The 19,141-nt window shown below is 45.2% G+C and overlaps 1 protein-coding gene across 7 annotated transcripts in view; it reads left to right on the top strand.

Annotated features, from left to right (window-relative positions):
* The window catches only part of KIF1A (kinesin family member 1A), a 4,129,412-nt gene that overhangs the window by 3,122,249 nt on the left and 988,022 nt on the right, over positions 1-19,141 (top strand). For all 7 annotated transcript variants that reach the window (XM_069618139.1, XM_069618143.1, XM_069618141.1 and 4 more), the window contains one exon: positions 1,059-1,136. In XM_069618139.1, coding sequence (XP_069474240.1) covers positions 1,059-1,136 — 78 coding nt within the window. The remainder of the gene's footprint in view (positions 1-1,058; positions 1,137-19,141) is intronic.

Raw genomic sequence — 19,141 nt, 5'->3', positions numbered from 1 at the left:
GTGTAACCCATGGCATGTTTAACTTGTGTACCACGTGTACTGACAATTGTTCACAATATTACGAATAAGAAATTTCAGACTGTTAAAAAGGGGACTCATTCTTGACAAAGTAATGTTTGAAGATGGGATGAAGAACTATTGGTAAACTATTGCATGTAATCTCAATACACCATTTGAGTGAAGTTGACAAACTCGCTTAATCCCAATTTTGGGGGTGATAGGAAGGGAAGTGTTGGCGGACAATGCACATTCCGAGAATTACTAGGGTGTCTACAAAAAATACATGAATTATTGAGCAGGCGTAGACAGTTTAATAATCCAACAGTAGAACATTCTGCAATATATTTGCTACTGCTGGCTATTAAGGGAAGTAAGGGAAGGGGTGGGGCAGACATGGAGCCCGTGAGATGGGGAGGTGGGTCAGGGGTGTGATAGAGTAGAAGGGAGGCAAAGCTACACTCTTAGAAGAGATGTACATCAGGATGATGCAGACGACTTGGGCTTAAGTTACCCACATAATACTGATGCATTTAGAATATTTCTTGGGCCAGGGTGATGGATAATTTTCGTTTGTGTAAAGAAGAATAACATGTCTTGAGGCTTTAATGTGTTTAATTAGTGAGAGACTGGTTTCACAATTTGACTGTGGGGCAGGGAATTTTAAATGTCAAATTAATTCGTTTTTATACATCAGAGCCATGGGCCATGAGCCACATTGATGAATGGAAGGGTATTATACATACCACGGCTAGATATAGGATAGTTATTAAGCAGAATTATAGATCAAGAAGTTTCATAGGTGAGATCGCACCGAGCAAGACATTTCAACGGACTGCACAATGGAACAAGGTTTTATATGGAGCATAGTCCCATATCAAGTATTTCTATTTAAAGTGAGAATGTGTAAATAAGTTTGTCAGGTCAGACCTTTAAGGGTCAGAAAAATGGTTCAAGGATCTTCATATACCAAAGCAATTAATTAAGGAGTTTTGGAGGACAAAACAATGGGTAAAGAGGCCAAACATTGTAACTATATTATGCATCGTTTTCTCTTTCAGTGTCTCCGTCTACTAACACACACCTTCAACCTTGAGTACAATCACACTCACGTCTGTGGCAGTGCCAGTGAAAGCAAGGTAAGTCCGTGGGTGTTAAGATAGTTCACAGTCATGTGACTTTGTGTGGGTTATTGCAAATGATAATCATCAATGTAAGAGTGGCCTTGTATATTACGTAGTACATAGCAGGGTAGGCCTGTGGGTGGCTCATGCTAGAAGCTGTATTGTTGATTCTACAACGCATATTATTTATATTTGTTAAATTGTGGATGCTACACAGCAGATCAAAATTAGGCCTAATGTTGCTGATGACGCTGTAGGGTTATTGTATCTGATGATCAAATAAGTTCCCTAACTTAAACATTATTTATAATTAGAACATGCTGTCAAAATTCACTATTAAAATCAGAGCCAAAGATTGCCAAAACAAATTGCATGAGATAATAAAATACAACTAAATTCTATATTAAAGATAAAATACACAGGTATATAAGATGAGGGAGGGAATGTATTTGCCAACAGATATATACAGTAGTTTTCAGATTACCACAGAAGTTATAAACCCATAGCTCACTTACATTACTTCTCTACTCACGTCAGTGGTAGTCTCCTGGAGGAACCATAACATTTGTTAGGAAAGATTCTCTTTACTGCACCTTTCCTTCCATCTTTATGGAACCCCCAAACTTTTTGCTTTTATTTTTTAATCTGACCTGTACCTTTTGCAGTACAGTGAAGCCTTAAGCTTCACTTCACTGGCCTTTGCTCACATGTTATGGGGAAACTGATGGGTCCTTAAGGTTTTCAGTACTGGGAAACACTATTTCCCCTAGTTGTGTTACGATGTTGCAACTTGTGGTTACTTTTGTATCACTTGTGGTAACTTTTTATCATTGCACAAAGCAGCTGACACTGCAGTGCAATGGCGTGCATTTTTGTTTTGCCCTAGACTAACACGCTAAGGATTTTTTGGTTACTGTAGATGTGCTTAAAAGATGAGATGGTGGCAGCAGTGAAATTTCCCCACTTTTTGGGGAATTTCATTTTAGCTTAACCGCGTTTACCGCGTTTTGGCTACTGACTGTGGCTACTGGCCAAACATGGCCGTGCCACAGGGTTTTTCACCCATTCTTTTTGCATCTTGTTGTTTAGCCTTCTTCCTGGCCTCAGAGTCCAGGAAGATCCTTATAAGGACTTCCAGTGCCCAGGAAAGTAGCAGCTTTTGGTCGGCTACTGGAGGGCTTTGTGTGTTTGCAGGCACGATGCGGGCTGGGCCATTCTGGTCCCAATCTACATACTGATTTCTGTGTGTCTGAGTGGTATGCATGAGTGTTCCCACCAGTGGTCCCGATTGGACCACTGTGGGGTGCGTGTGTGGGCTAGTTCTGCTATTGGCAAGTGGGAGTTTCAACTCCTACCTGGCTTTTAGGATAAGAAGAGGACCCCTGCATGCATTTCTCAGAGATCCTGGAAGAACCTGAAGGAGCCAAGTATCCTGTCCAGCTGATAAGACCCGCAAAGAAACCTGAAACCTAACTGAAGGAGGCCTGGCAAGCAACTTCTGTTGCAGTCCTGGTGGAGCCCTGTCTGCACCGTGATCTTCAGTAGGCTTGCCTAGTAGGTGCTAGGACCCCAGGACTGGAGGGACCATCCATTCTCGAAGTCTACTCGGTTTCCAGCACAGAAACCGCCTTCGGAAGTGCCCGGAAATCATCCTGTGGCTGACCAGCTTCGTTTTTGGGCTACCGGGTTAACTACGTCGCCGACCGCGGCTTCTGAGTCCTGCTGCATCGATATGCGCAGCGTGCACTGTCCAAAACCTGCTTTTCCGACACGAGTCCAGTCCCAAGAGGGGTGCTACATGATTGGTTTTTTCATTTCTTCACTGAGAGTCCTTCACCAGCAAAAGATTCCAGCCGGAAAATCACTCGAACCTGCAACCCCTGAAAATCGAGGACCGCAGATTCTGGCAGGAAAAGAAAGGCAGGACACCCTTACTTTGTTCAACAAAGACTTGGAAAGATTCGGAGTAAGCGGGGTGTGTTACAGAACTTTTAACCTATACTCCCATTATAGGTCAATGGGCTTATAATAATCCTATGTCTTATACTATTAGCTTTGCCATTACTTGCCTTGGCAAGACTTCTGACTGTTGGGGTCATTTTGGGCACTTGTCTACATTGAACCCTGACTATAAGAATCCATCACTGGACCCCAGAGACCCTACCTAAATTTCTTCTTGCATCCTAAATTCAGTCAACTGTATCCTGAACAATAGGGCACAAGGCCCCAGACAATTTAGGATTGGACAATTTTATCTAGGGATCATCTCTGTGGACCTTTTTGTGTATGATACTTACCTATTCATTCCTTTGCAGGAGTATGTTGATTTGTATTTTGCATTTGAACCTGGGACTGTATATATGTATTTTAGTTTGATGGTATTGGTTGATAAGTCTACCTGCTTGTATTCATTTTCTTATAGTGTGTTTTGGCCATAATTAAATAATTGTATTTTTATACACCCTGTCGAAGTGCAATTTGTGACTCCCATTGTGTGACCTCATTGTGGACCCTTTACACTCTCAACCCTCTGAAGAACTCAGCCTAGACCTCCTGTCACTGCTACCTTAAACTGGTTTGGCTACAGCTTCCCAGAGTTGCCCCTGTCACAAGATAGGTTGGCCTTCTATACATCTGTCCACCAGGCCAGAGTATAGAAAATCAGTCCTAACAACATGCACAAATACATTAGCCGTAAAACCGAATTTGTGATCTATGTGGCCAACCTGACCCATGACTCTCTCATCTCAATGTTTGGCACACTATTTTGGGTGAGTGCCCTTTCCAGTGCAGCAAGTATGTAACCCTGGGGTCACAATTATGGATAACCAGCTCATGCTATGAACACAAATCAATAAATTGACCAAGTTTTGTTACTCCCGCACAAAAATCTTGAGACAAATCTTGCCTTTCTTATACTTTTCTCATCAGGTTACATTGATGAATACTTTTGTGAGATCCAGACTGAAGATTTGTAAACCCACCTTTTGCAGGTTTCGGCAATACTCCATAAAGAAACATTTAAAGGAAAAAAAACACTGCAGCAAAAGGCCTACTAAAACTCCAACACAGAGCAGAAGGGAACATACATGTCTTGATTTCAGGAAATTGCCAAAAACTCACATACTCGCAAGATATATCTTCTTTTTTACTCCTGCTGCAGAACAGCACCCAGCTGCCTTGCCGTGGCATTAGTTTGTGCTTTACAAGAAAAAGATAGCAAAACATAACCGGCACAGTGAAAACTGCATGCTGTGCAGCTGTTTAATTAAAATAAGCTGTTTGAAATACATTAAATTCTTTGGACAGTGGTTTTCTCCAGAGATCTAATTAGACAATGGGCATTGCGTTACAAGTTGTTTACTTTGCCTATTCTTCCGTTATGAAAATATCTTTATATAAATGCAATTTACAGTGCTTATTTTGTAAGCACTATGTTAGGTAACTCAAAACATAGATGGTTTAACCCTGTGTAGGCATTTTAGCACATCTTAATGGAAATGTTAACGTTGATACTAAGCTTGGAGGGATTTGCGACCTCAGTTCTTCCTATGGGGAATGAATCATCAAATGCAAATTGGATAAAAACACTCCCGATGGCAAGGCCATTTATTCAGTATTTGATCAAGGAACTGGCTGGACCAAATGCCTGTTGGAGATAGGGAAATGTCTGCCCTAACTATAACACAAGTGTTCCAAAGAGTGGCCAAAAAAAGAGTTGAAAAAATGTCCCTACTCTAATCCCTAGTCCAACCCTAGTATGATACAATAAAACAGAAAGGGTCTCTTGGCAAAGCTCTTCAGTGTTACTCACAGTCTGAACACTTCTTCTGTCTTTCTACCTTCACAATGCCTCTTCATAGCTTCTCCAAGGTTTCAGTTTCTCAAAGCTTTGCTTTTCGGGGCTGTGCCTCAACCTCGAAGCATTCGCTTAAGATATTTTCCAGACTTAGGGTCCCTAAGCATTCACCTGAGGTCTCTACCGGACCTTGTGTTTCTCATGATTAATTTCAGGTCTCTGAGGCTTTGAGTTTATCAACATACTCCTCAGGTCCCTCCCAGACCTTTGGTTTATCAGCATTCATGTACGCTCTCTGCAGACCTTGGTTTTATCACCTTTCAATTAAGTTTATTTCAGACCTCTGGTTTATCACTATTCACTAAAGTAGCAATTGGTATTTCACCTCCCCTCAGTCAGGGTACTTTCAGGTGGCTGGTATTATTATTGTCCACCTGCCAGTGGTATATTTTCTAGTACTTTTTTTGAAGTCCTTGGCCTTCATGTAAGGACCCTAATCTAGGGTCAGCCTTTCATGTTCAGTAATCCACGGTGTTCTGCGACCACCGCAAAGTAATCTTCGGCTTCTTGTGACCTCTCCATCAAACCACTGGATTTGCAGTTTCTCTGGTTTGATGAATTTAGGAACTTTTTTTCTCCCATTGTGTCTCCATCGTACTTTGTTCATGCTGTGTTGGTCTGATAGGGGCTGCCATGTGCATGGGCTGGCAAGGTTTTACTGTGGGAAGCCTGTACCATTTTGTGTTCTGGATACTCTGTAGATACACAAAAGATCCCCCTTGTTACCCCAGTGGACATGAGGGTTTTGTACAAAGGATTCCTTGGGACTCCCTGTGGTCGTCTTGCTGAGTAGTTTTGGGGAAGGGATGTGGAGCTGTGCCTCAGTGGGAGTAAGGAGTCTACTGGATTCCACTCTTTCCATCATCTGGAAGACACATCGGGTAGGGGCCAGGTCAACCCATTCCTTAATGGCTTGGCCCTCCCAGACCAGGAAGGTGTGTTTGCTCAATTCAATGGACTGTCCTTCCCTTTCTGTGTAGTTCTCCCTTGGATGGTTCTGGCGAAATTAACTTATGTTGTCTACACTGGTTTGATCTTTCTGTTTACAGTGACCACCTTCAATGTTTATGGCTGTAATGCCATGAACCATAGCATGACTGCCATAATAGTCCTTATATTGTGCTAAACACACCAGTGGAGCATAATCATTGATCAATGTGAACTGCCTCCCTGCCAGATAGTATTTCAGGAAATTGATGGCCAATTTGATGTCCAGGGTCCCTTATACTACAGTGACGTAATTCTGCTCTCTAGGGAGCAACCACCTGCAAGTATAAAATATGGGATGTTCTTTCCCATGTACTGCTTGGACAATACTGTTCACAGTCCTACTTTGGAGGCATCTGTCTGCAGGAGAAATGGTTTTGAGAAGTCTGATATTCTTAGCAATGGGGGTTGCACAACCAGTCTTGTAGTTGGTCAAATGCCGGGAACCTCATGTTAACCTTGTTGGTAAATTACTTTTAAATCAAGACTTCAAGAAAGTCAACTAGAGAGAAAAATGCCAACAGATGCTTCATTATTGTTAGCCATCGGGGTGAATGCCTTGGAGTATCGGATGGCATTATTCCCTATTACAAGTATATAATTGTTTCCCTGCTTTGATGGCTCTACTGGACCCAATGTCAATGGATAACGGGTAAAGGCTGGAACAGCTAATTCGGGGCTGGATGATACGGGGTCTAATGGAAAATTGGGCAAGATTTTATGGGCTCATGCTCAATGGGGGTGTAATGTTAATGGAAAGCATAAAAGCGTTGTATAAGGCTTGTACGCCTTCCATTAAAGTTGCCTCCCATTTTCAATCATTTGTATGGCACAGAGGAGGGGCAGAATACAACTTGCGTTTCTGTCGCCTCCTTCTTTTCCCAAAAATAAATGCTCCAATATGTGCACCAGCATGGATTTTCATGCTGGCGCAAATGCTTGAGATCCTTATGGGGTCTGCATAAAGCATGCGGAACACATTTATTTTTAATTGTGACCACTGCTTACCATGCGTGCATGGTTAGCAGTGTTCACAATAGAAATTAGACCCTGCCCGACATGCAAACATGGTGTATTAGAGTAGGCCCTTTTATTTTTGACAAGACACCACTAGGACTGCGTTATTATTATTTGATGATCGTAGTTTACACCAATCTATAGAGATTAGATAGGCATTGTTCAAACCCTTTTTAAAGTTCAATAAACACCCTCGAACTGTGGTCACGTGTGTCTGTCTTACTGTTGATACCATGCCTTCCTTGCAGGTGGTGTCAGGAATGGGATGGGATGTGACTCAATTGAGACAAATTGAGGAACCCTACAATTCTAGACGCTTAGTCATAGAGCCCCAGACGCCTCTATCGCCACGAAAGAATCAATAGCCTTTGATATCTATAGCAGCAGAGAAGCTGCTATCCCTCCAGGGAAAAAGGGAATGATCCGCAGACTTACTTTTGATACCCCCTCCTGTGTGTTTTATAAGACTGGCCCCAAAATCTGGCCTGGACAGGAATTTCAGTCTAGACGTTCTAGCAGGCGTCATAGATCCCAAATTCCAGGGAGACATAAAGATTGTCCTACAAAACCATGATTAAATTCCATTTGAAGGACCTGGTGGGGACAAAGTTGCACAAGGAATTCTTGAAAGGGCTTTATTTCCTCAGAGAGTGAACCGGAAGATACTGAGAGAGGTACCTTAGGCTTTGGGGAAGCTGATGAACCATCTACCACTGAAGCAAAAAGGGAAGAGGAACCTAACATCCTTCCCAACCTAGCCTTCGCCCAGTGAAATGATCCAGCATTCACTGAGGCTTTCTTACAAGCAATTTTCGAAGGGGAGGAATTAGAAAAGCAAAGTTCTTTTTTCTTCCTTAAACAGGGATTACTGTACAGATTGGAAACATCCACAGAAGGCCTAAGTAAAACTCTGTCATTAATCCCCAAAATCAATCAGAGGATCGTCCTAGAGATTGCACATTTTCATCTGACAGGGTGACACTTAGGACAATCCAAGACCCAGGTGCACATTAGTGGAAAGTTCTACTGGCCAGATAGCCATGCTTGTGACTGACTTGTTATATAAACAGCTTCATTCAGATATGTGAAATATGCCAGAAAACCAGTACTCACATTCCCTTACCTGCTCCTCTGAATCCTTTACCAATAATAGAAGTCCCTTTTTCAAGGATTGGGATGGTTATCATTGGACTGTTGGCAACCCCTAGACTGGGTAACAAATATGTCCGTGTGATTGTCAATTACGCAACCAGATACCCCGAAGCATTCCCTATGTGGAACAACACCAGCCAGCAGATTTTAAAACACCTATTACCATATTTATCCAGAGTTGGTTTTTCTATGGAAATCCGGACGGATCAAGGATCCAATTTCATGAGCAAACTCATGGGTGAAGTCAAGGAACTGCTCCAAATCACCACCTTAAGAACTCTGTTTACCATCCCCAAACAGTTGGATTGGTAGAAAGATTCAAGAAAACGCTCAAAATTATCCTAAGAAAATTGGTAGATAAGGACTGGAAGGAGTGGGACTGCACGATCGCCTGGGCACTGTTTGCAGTATGAAAAAACCCTCAGGCGTCCACTAGATTCTATCCTTTCGAACTACTTTATAGCAGAGAACCTAGAGATGTCCTGGACATGTTCCTGTATACCTGGGAAGAAAGAGAAGAGGCACCCATTCCCCTTTTGCAAACAGCTACCAGATTGTGAGAGCATATGAAACTTGTTCGAAATCTAGTCTATACTCATATGGAAAAAGCCCAAGCACAACAAAAGTTCACCTATGACAAAAAAGTAAACCTAAGGTCATTTTCAATAGGACAAAAGGTATTAATCCTTTTACCTACTTCGGAAAACAAACGTGTCTCAAAATGGCATGGTCCATATGAAATATTAGAACGAACAGGAACATGTACCTATAAGGTAGCCCAACCTGACAGGAAATAAAACACCCATCTCGACCACGTGAATCTCTCAAGAGTGGAAGGAAAATCCTTTCACCACCAATGCCTCAATACTATCCTGTTTGGTACCAGAAGAAATTGATAACGTTGAATTAATTCTTCAAGAGCTATCTAGCCAACAACAAGAAGATTTAAAAGATTTAGTTACAACATTCCCTGATGTATTATATGTGAAACCAGGAAGAGTGCAAGGCACTTATCACTATATTAGAACACCCGAGGGAAAAGTGTTCCACCTGAAACCATATAGACTCCCTGAAGCCCGTAAACAGATAGTGGTTGAGGAAGTGAATAAAATGCTAAGGGGAAATATCAACAGACCCTCTTCAAGCCCATGGTCCTCCCCTATAGTATTGGTCACATAACCTGACCATTCCTGGAGGTTTTGCATAGACTTCCACCAAGTTAATGCCATCTCCCACTTCAATGACTATCCCATGTCACACATCGATGAATTGATTGATAATCGGAAATGCCACCTTTCTATCAATCCTAGACTTAACCAAAGCATACTGGCAGGTCCCAGTCCATGGACCTGATAAGGAAAGACAGCTTTCCTGACACCCCTAGGACTATTCCAGTTCAGGGTCCTCCCTTTTGGCTTACATAGGGCCCCCACCACTTTCCAACGACTTATGGACAAAATATTACAGCTCTACTCCGATTTCTGTGGAGCTTGTATTGACAATAGTCGTTTATAGTAAAACCTGGGAAGACCATCTTTTCCATCTCTTTACTACAATAAGAGCCCTCAGAGAAGCTGGACTAACTGCCAATCGATCCAAATGCAAGCTGGCTCCATCAGCCGTGAAATATCTTGGCTTCTTTGTAGGGAATGGTAGTGTCCAACCTCAGTGCAAAAAAGTAAAGGTCGTCCTAGATAATCCCCAAGCCTAAAACTAAAAGAGACCTCAGAGCATTTTTAGGATTAATCGGTTATTACCGTAGGTTTATCCGTAACTTCTCGGACATGGCAGCCTTAAAGACCGCCGAACTCCAGAAAATTCATTGGACTGATGAGGTCAATGCATGTTACAATAACCTAAATAAAACTCTGTTCAGAACCCAATCCTAGTAGTAGATTTCTCAAAGTAGTTTGTGTTACAAACAGATGCCTCCCTTACAGGGCTAAGAGCAGTCTTGTCACAAATCTGCGACAGATTGGAACATCCTATCTTATTTAATAGTCGCAAACTCTTCCCACTTGAATAAATTACTCTGTGTTGGATTTAGAGGTCCTTGGAAGGAAGTTCACACTCAGCACGGATCATTCTCCATTAAATTGGATAAGCCAGCAGAAAGATTCTAACCCTCGAGTCATGCGATGGTTCTTAGACCTGCAAACCTACTGTTTCACTGTGGAGCACCAAAAAGGCAAAGACTAAGGAAACATGGATTTTCTTTCTCAGTTCCCTTGTGAAACAGATGCGGCTAGATCGCATAGGGGAAGGGTATGTGAGAAGGTCTCACCCACTAGTCCCCGGGAATATATCATCCAGGAGGCCAGGACATGGCCATCGCTTTTGGATCCAGTTCCTGGGGGTGGACCAGTGTGGGAGGATCACCTGGGTGAGGGGTCTTCGAGAAGTGGAATGGGACAGTGGATACCCCATCCTACGAGGCAGTATACTTAGGAAGTCAACCCCCCATTTTCTAACACAGCTCGCTATGAGAGAAAACGGACTAAAACCCGAGACATATACCTGACATGTTGCAATACAATGGTCAGGCAATTACTGGCCATTACACACACCTGACTTCCATTACACGTCCTCACATGGATGAAAGGCGGAGCATGAGAGCACACTCTGAGCGAGGCAAAGCACACGAGGAAGCAGCAGTTCCAAGATGGCAGTTTAATACAAAGCGAAAGACGGCAAAACAGAAGGGACCCTTGTCCTTTTCGACGAGGAACAGTTACGTTCACAAACCTTCGAGAATAGAAAATGTAAGACCAGGAAACAAGGCTGAAGAATCCTGCATTGTGTGTCGGAGGTACCCAGGGCACTCCCACATTAATAGTCAAGGTGGGGAGAATTGCTTGCCACTGTGGTACTGTCCTTGGCTCCTACAACAAAGCAGCGCCAGTGATTTCAGCACACCTGGTGAGTTGGGGAAACTGATACCAGACCGGTCTGTGTTGAAACCAAGGTTGCAAGCGGCAACCTTGTATAGTGAAAGCTGAAGCGATCATTCTATGATTCGTATGTGATAATCAACACGAGTAGAACTTGAACAACAGATGAGTGATTGAACTTTGAAGCCAATATATGATAACTTACACAAAGGGGTCTCACACCACATGCATGCTCATTCGAAAGTCTCTGAGAGGTATCCAACTGAAAGAATGACAAAGAATTGTGAATCAAAGTGGTCATGCAATGGGACAAGCAAAATCCCATGCACAATCAAAATTCTTCGACGTTAATAGCAGAAAGAAAGTTGATGACAAAGTAGATGAAGTTGGTCTGAGCCCAGCATAGGGTGATCAGCTGAGAACTTTTGGTTAAAGCAAATTTGTGTTAAAAAGATACATTGAAATTGGTCCCAGCCTGGTGGAGTGAGACCAATCCAACATTGTGTTAAAGAGGATCTGAGACCGTCTGAGGGGGTTCCGGGATGAGCCGTGAATCACCTGAGAAATTGGATACAAGAAAATCCTACGAACATTGTGTTAAAAGGGATCTGAACCCAGCTGAGGGGGATCTGAGGTGAATAGTGCATCACCTGAGAAACTGAGCGCGTGCGAAATTCAGAGTGGAGAAGAACGTATTGTTTATTTGCCATATCAGGCCCTCTGAAAGAAGAGACTTTGAAAGGCAAAGAGGCTTGGGCACGGTAGGACCTGATGCTATTGATTGAACTGTATCCTCATGCTAGAGAAGCCAGAGACTGTGCTAAACTTGAGTTTACTGCCTTCTCCTGTGCTGGGGAAGGGAGGCTAACAGTCTGAGCATCCTCACATACCATTTTGTGAACATGTCTTTCTTTTTTGTAACACTGTTTCCCTGTCATGCCTTCCAGATCCAGGCAGTATAATTGTAAACAACACTTCAAAAAAGGTAGCAGGCGCTCCTCTCCAGAAAGAACATGGCATGATAACCTGTTCTGAGATGTGAGTTTGCAGCACACGCTTTTTGTTCACTTACCTTTCACAGATGGGAAATTATCATTTGCATATCAGTCTTTGTCCCGCCCACATGGGCAGTCCAGCACCGAAATGCTATGGCAATTTCTCTCTGAACAAGAGTACCAACAGCAACCCCATAGACGTGTTTCAGCCTTGTTGGGCCTCATCAGTGAGGTGAAGCTGCGCCTCTCTGGGCACAGTGAGCAGGGAGTCCACGTCTGGTTGCCCCCAGGTAACTCAGGGTGACCAACCCCAAGTTCCTTGTAAATACTTCAAAAAAGGTAGCAGGCGCTCCTCTCCAGAAAGAGCATGGCATGATAACCTGTTCTGAGATGAGAGTTTGCAGCACACGCTTTTTGTTCACTGTACCTTTCACAGATGGGAAATATCCATTTGCATATCAGTCTTTGTCCCGCCCACATGGGCAGTCCAGCACCGAAATGCTATGGCAATTCCTCTCTGGACAAGAGTACCAACAGCAACCCCATACACGTGTTTCAGCCTTGTTGGGCCTCATCAGTGAGGTGAAGCTGCGCCTCTCTGGGCACAGTGAGCAGGTTATCATGCCATGTTCTTTCTGGAGAGGAGCGCCTGCTACCTTTTTTTGACATAATTGTAAACAACAGTTCGCCCACAGAACGGCAGTAAGGCCGTTTTATTCTAGGTACAGGCTTATTGGGTTATTACCTTGGAGACAGCGTTTGTTGAGAGGACGCCATTTCCAACGTTCAATCTGTAATCATGTGACTCTGATCATGTGTTCTGGACTGTGTGATTTAAGTGGGCTGTGGCGGGCGCTGCATGCTTTTTATTATTGTAATTGAAGCTCCGGGTGCTCCTAGCCCACGGTTTGAGTATTCTGCTTCAAATGCTTTCCATTCCTTCATGAAAATATTTTTATCTTCGTCCCTGTTTTTGGAGCCGCAGCGTTCTGCCCGCAGCGTGTCTCCCAACTCAAATTCTCCAGCTGCTATCCCTGCAGCATCCTGTGGCTGAGCGAGCAACGTTTCTATGGTGACCCTTCCAAGCAGAGTTCCTTCGGCTGCAATTCCAAGTGGCGTTCCAAGCAGCCTTCTCCGCCGGCACTCCTTTATGTACTGTTAAGTCTTTGCCCGCAACTCCATGAAGTATCGCTGACCATAGCTACGACCTCTAGCAGCGTTCTCCACCACAGCGCATCTACCTGCAGTCTTTTCTGCACATTGGCTGTGTTTCTTGCAGCGTTGCAGTGCGTCTGCCTGCAGTCTTTTCTGCATGTCGGCTGTGTTTCTCGCAGTGCTTCCTGGCAAAGATTAAAAGAGGCGAAAAGACTTCTTGCATGGATACTGGGACAATTAAAAGCTTCACCCACTTTCAGTATTTTACAGCAGCTACAAACTATGCACAATATTTTTGACTTCTCATATTAGCTGCTCCTCCAAAGCAACTGTTCTTTGTTCATTGCTCTGTGTGTTCCTGCAGTGATTATTCATTTCTACAGTTCTGGGGTTGCTACTTTCCAGGTTCATTTCACGTCCCAGCAGCTCATACTCTTTCCTTTAACTGGATTCAGCCTTACCAGAACTCTTTGAAACTTTGGATTAATACTTTATTTGAACCATCAGTGATTGTACCGCGTGCACTGGACTTAATGGATGCTTTGCAGTGGAATTGGTGCACCAACCGGACTCTAGTGCATCCCTTGTGACATGCGGGTTATAGCACCATACTAACTTCTCTTCCTTATTCGTTTCCTTGGATTTCTCTCTGATTTGGATTCCAGCTGCTTCCAGTTCAGGTAGGCAACATTACCTTGGTTGTTAATGTAAAAGGAAAGTGTGGGTTAGTCTGCCTAAATCCGGCCATACTAATTTGGTCCTCCTCTTTTAGGAGACTCTACAATACCACTGAAACCACTGCCTCCAAATCCTGGCTCTCCCTGTAATAGGGTACGCTGCACCTTTTTCAGTTACCGACTGCATTGGCTTTAAATTCTATTTAGCCAGTGTGGGTGATTGCTGGAAAGGTTTGCAAGCATCAATAGATTTACCTTCACATCAGGGGCTCCACGATCTGAATCAAGACAGAGCAGAGGCCGGTAAATCATTGATATTGTAACTGGTTGTATTCTGGGTGCCCAGTGTAACAGAATAAGAAGCCAACAGAATGGATGTCCAGGAAATGCTGACATCCCTTTTACAACTGGTTTCCGAGCTGAGAAACGATATGACCACAGCGCACAATGCTATGCGTCATCGTATCGATGTATTCCAAGATGAAACCAAGGCACCTAGTCAAGGGGGTGTTTTACCGGGTGCTATTGCTTCTGGAATGGGGTCTCCACCACCTCGTTAGGACCCAGTACCTCTGTTCGTTCCTACACAGTTCCCGTTGGCTCCGCCGGAACGGTTCACAGTGATCCTAAAACCTATAGGACTTTCGTGAATCAGTGTAGATTACATTTTCTTTGTCGTTCAACATCTTTTCCAGACTCTACAACTAAGGCAGATTTTGTGCTCTTCTAATCAGGGGGGACTGCTGCGTCTTTGGCTAATCCATTGTTGGAAAACAATAGTCCCTTCTTATATGACTGTGACGCCCTCCTTACAGCGATGAGCAGGGTGTTTGACATGAGACATACCACGCAGGCTACTGATTTGGAATTACTTAACCTACATCAAGGTAATCAATCCTTTTTATCATATTTGGCCTAATTTAATCAATTGGCAGCTGAGACAGACTGGCCCGAAGGAAAGAAATCAGAAGATTTTTTACAAAGGTCTTTCCGAGGAACTAAAGGATACTCTTTCAATGGTTCCGGTGGTACCCACGGCTTTTGGTGAATTAGTAAATCTTGTTCTTCAAATCGAAGCCCGAAGATCAGCTAGAAAGGGCAAGAAGAGAAACCTACCTTTATCCGTTCCCCGGTCTGATACACCAGTTCCGACTTCTTCAGAACCAGAACCTATGCAGATGGGGGCAGTTTGAGGCCGCTTATCCATGGCACAAAGGGAAAACCGATGGAAGAATAATCTTTGTATGTATTGCAGCTCTGCTGACCATCTTTTGGTTGCTTGTCCTAAAAAACCCAACAAGAAGCAGGGAAACGTAAGAGGCCGGCAATAGTTGGGGTTCCATTGCCGGGTTTATGTTCTGACTCCTGTCCTCTAATCATTCACCCATTGCGGTGCTGATTACTTTGACCTTTTCTGACAAAACCAAACAGGCCAACTCTGTTTTGGATTAGGGAACAACCAAGAATTACATGTATCAGCATTATGCTTCCATTCTAGGAATTCCTTTAAAGACGAAAAACAGTCCTGAGACAGTTAATGCTGTGGATAGTACAGCTCTGGCTTCCTGTTTGGTTACGGAAGAAACAATTCTGGTATGCATGGTCACTCATGAAGGTCACACCAAGGAAATCATAATTGATATCATTGCTGCCCCACAGTACAAAGTAATCTTGGGGTTAGCCTGGTTAACCTTACATAATCCAGCTGTTGATTGGGTGACTCCGAATTTACAGTTCCCTTCCTCTTTTTGTAACAACCATTGTTTCCTTAATCAGCAGGTTAATTGGAGGTCACCTTGTCTAGCTTTTTAAAAAAAAATATTTTTATTTTTATTTTATAAAATCAAACAAACACACTACAACTGTTTCAAAACATAGAAAGCATCATATTCCAACACATTTTCAAACTTCCCAACTCCCCCCTCCCCCTTAAACTAGAGCCGGTTCTCACATGTCGTTTACGGGAACATCATTGGGTGGCACAATACTTCGGCAGCCATCATCCGGGTCCTCTGTTTCGTTGTCACCCTGGTGAGGGTTTGCCAACAAGGCCACCTATTGCCGCCAGGCCAGCAAGGGCCCTACTTCCTCCTCGCCCCCCCTAGTGACCGCTTCAAACCAGACTACGGATTCAGCTTCCGCCCACCTCAAGAGGTCTGTCCACCATAACTCCACCCTAGGTCTGTGGGCCGCCTTCCAGCCCATGGCAATCCTACGTTTTGCCAAGACATAAGCCAGGTCCTTTATCTTGCTTATGTGTTTCAAATGCCGTGGTCTAGGGAAAAGCCCAAGCATGCATGACCAGGCCGATTCCACATCCAGCACCACCCCCCCGCCGGCCAGTTTCGTCTTGACCTCGTCCCAAAATCTATGCACCTCCGGGCAAGCCCAGAACATGTGTAGCAATCCCGCATTCACCTCCCCACACCTGGGGCATTGCTGCATAGCTGATCCCCCAAACTTTGCAATCTTCCCGGGGGTTAAATAAGCCCTGTGGGTAACCTACAGTTGAAGCTGTAGGAATCTAGCATTCCGGGACACCTTTTTGTGGTATCTCTGAGCCCGTTCCCACTGCCCATCCGTCATGGGTACTCCCACCTCCTCCTCCCAATCTTGTCTCAATTGGAGCAACTCCTTCCCTGCCCTTACTCGCAGGAGCTCATATATCCTCGATATTTCGTGCCCGCCCTCCGATACATCATACATGGTTTCCAGGGAGGCGTCTGGGTCTTCCGCTAGCACTGTCTCAGGCCATCTTTCTCTAGTCTTTTTCACAAGCCTAGTGTAGGTTATATATTTGCCACTATGTACTCCTGTCTCTTCCTGCAACCTCTGAAAGTCCACTGCCTCCCCTTCCTGCCATATGTCCCCGAGGGTGCCTAGGCCTACCTGTTCCCAGTATCTGCGGAACGATTCAAGTAGTTGGGGGTCGCTCCCGCACAGCGCCGCCAAAGGGGCCTGCTGGGAGTACGGCTCCGAGTCCCCCCCAATCTTCCATGTCCTGTGCCAGATCTCCCAGCCCAGCCTCAGTAGCCGCCCCTTGCCCACCAGTTTGTCTCTGCCCAACCACACTACTTCCATCAGAAAGTATGGGGCTGTATCTCCACGCAGGAGTCTGGCTTCCGCCAAGTCTTCAATCGAGAGCCACCTGGCCACGTACTGCAGCTGCCCCGCCAGGTAATAGAGTTCGAAATTAGGCAGGCCTATCCCCCCCTGCCACACGGGTTCTGGAGCTTCCACAGAGCCACCCTATTCCTAGAGCTGCCCCAGACGAAACCCCTACACACGCTGTGAAGTTTCGCGAATAGGCTCCTGGGTATCAGAAACGGGACGTTTACGAAGAAGTGCAAAAGTCTAGGCAGGACCACCATCTTGAGCAAGGCTGCCCTCCCCATCATGGTCAGGGGCAATCTGGACCAGAATACCATGCTGTTCTTGATCCCCTCTATCAGCGTTTCCGTGTTGTGCTTGTGTTCTGCCTCGACCTTGTGGTAAATATTTATTCCCAAGTACCTAAATGTCACAGGCTGCCATGGTATTGGCAGGACAGGCAGACTCTGCACCGGGACATTCCTATATCTGCCCAAGGGGAACAGACTGGACTTTCCAGGGTTCACCGATATTCCCGAGAGGATGGCATACCGTTCTATTACCTCTAGCACGTACTGTAGGTTTTCCTCTGGGTAGCGCAAATAAAGGAGCTTATCATCCGCATATAATGATATCAGATGCTCTCCACTGGCAGTGTTTATGCCCACCTCCCCATATTGTTGTCACAGGCATATTGCCAGCGGCTCCAATGCCAGTATATATAGCATGGGTGACCAGGGGCATCCCTGTCTGGTCCCCCTGCCTAGTTGCCAAGAATCTGAGACTATGGACCCTGTCTTGACCCTCGCCATCGGGGTGCTATAGAACAACTGGGCCCATCTGAGGTATCCAGGTCCCATTCCGTACCCCTTCAGGACCGCTTTCAGCCAAGGCCTTGACCGCGTCTAACGACACTATAGCCAGCTCGCCCTTTTCTTCTTCAGTTTGGTCTATGACATGGTGTAGCCTCCTGTGGTTATCGGTGATGTTCCTACCTGGAACATATCCCGTCTGATCTGGGTGTATCAGTTTCTTAATCACCTTCTTCAGCCTATTAGCCAGCACCACCGTGAGTATTTTGCTGTCCTGGTTAAGCATGGACATTGGTCTGTAAGACCCGCGCTCCACGGCCGGTTTGCCTGGTTTCAGGAGTGGGATGATTACAGCCTCACGGAGGGACAACGGGAGTTCTCCCTGCTCATAGGCCTCGTTGAAAGTAGCAAGCAGTGGCAGAAACAACTCTTGCTGGTATGTTTTGTAGAACTCGCTGGGCAGCCCATCCGAACCCGGCGCCTTGCAAGTGGGCAAGTTCCGAATCACTACCTCCAGCTCGTCCGAGGTGACGGGTGCGTCTAACTCAGAACGTTCTAGATCATCTAAGGTGGGCAGCTCAATGTCTCCCAATGTGTCCAGTATGTCTTGACCCATATCCTCCCCCGTGTCCTCATACAAGTGTCTGTAAAACTTAAGGAATTCCTCATTTACCTCTTTCTGGGTGTTGCATATCTAACCTCCCTCGCCCTGAATCTCACTAATCACCGAGCGGGGGGTCTCACTCTTATACAGCCAAGCCAGCAGTCTGCCCGGCTTGTCGCCCCCTGCATGTATCCTCTCCGTATATTTCCTGTCCTGTAGCTGAGTCTGCACAGTCTATCCCAGAGAGCGCTGCAGGACAAATGTAGCTCCTCTACTTTGGTTCTGTTATCATAAGCGGTGCTCTCGCAACGTGTGAGCTCCTCTAGCTCCCTTTCTGCCTCCCGGAGCTCCCTTTCGACCCCCCCCCTGTAGCCCCTTAGCTTGGGAAATGGCTACCCCACGCACCACCACCTTAAACGCTTCCCACAGTGTGCCCACAGAGCCTACGCTTCCCGTATTTGTATCAAAGTATTCTTCAATGGCATCCCTCAGGCCCTCCCGAAACCCCTCATCCTGCAGAGCCTCGGTCCTAAGTCTCCATGTAGGGATCCGCGGTCGTGGGGGCTGGTGTCTCCAGTCTACCACCAAGGGCGAGTGGTCCGACAGCACTCGGGCCTTGTATTCCGCTCCTTCTATATCACTCACTATCTCGGCTGTTACAAACACGTAGTCTAACCTTGTGTACAAATCATGTGGCGCTGTGTAGTGTGAGTACTGTCTATCCATGGGATGTAGCCTTCTCCACGCATCCTCTAGGCCTAGGTCTTTCAGTAAGGTACTC

Source organism: Ambystoma mexicanum, chromosome 10 (genome assembly GCF_040938575.1).
Source record: "Ambystoma mexicanum isolate Mex_15411 chromosome 10, UKY_AmexF1_1, whole genome shotgun sequence".
Classification (NCBI taxonomy): Eukaryota; Metazoa; Chordata; class Amphibia; order Caudata; family Ambystomatidae; genus Ambystoma; species Ambystoma mexicanum.
This window is presented reverse-complemented; position numbering and strand designations above follow the sequence as displayed.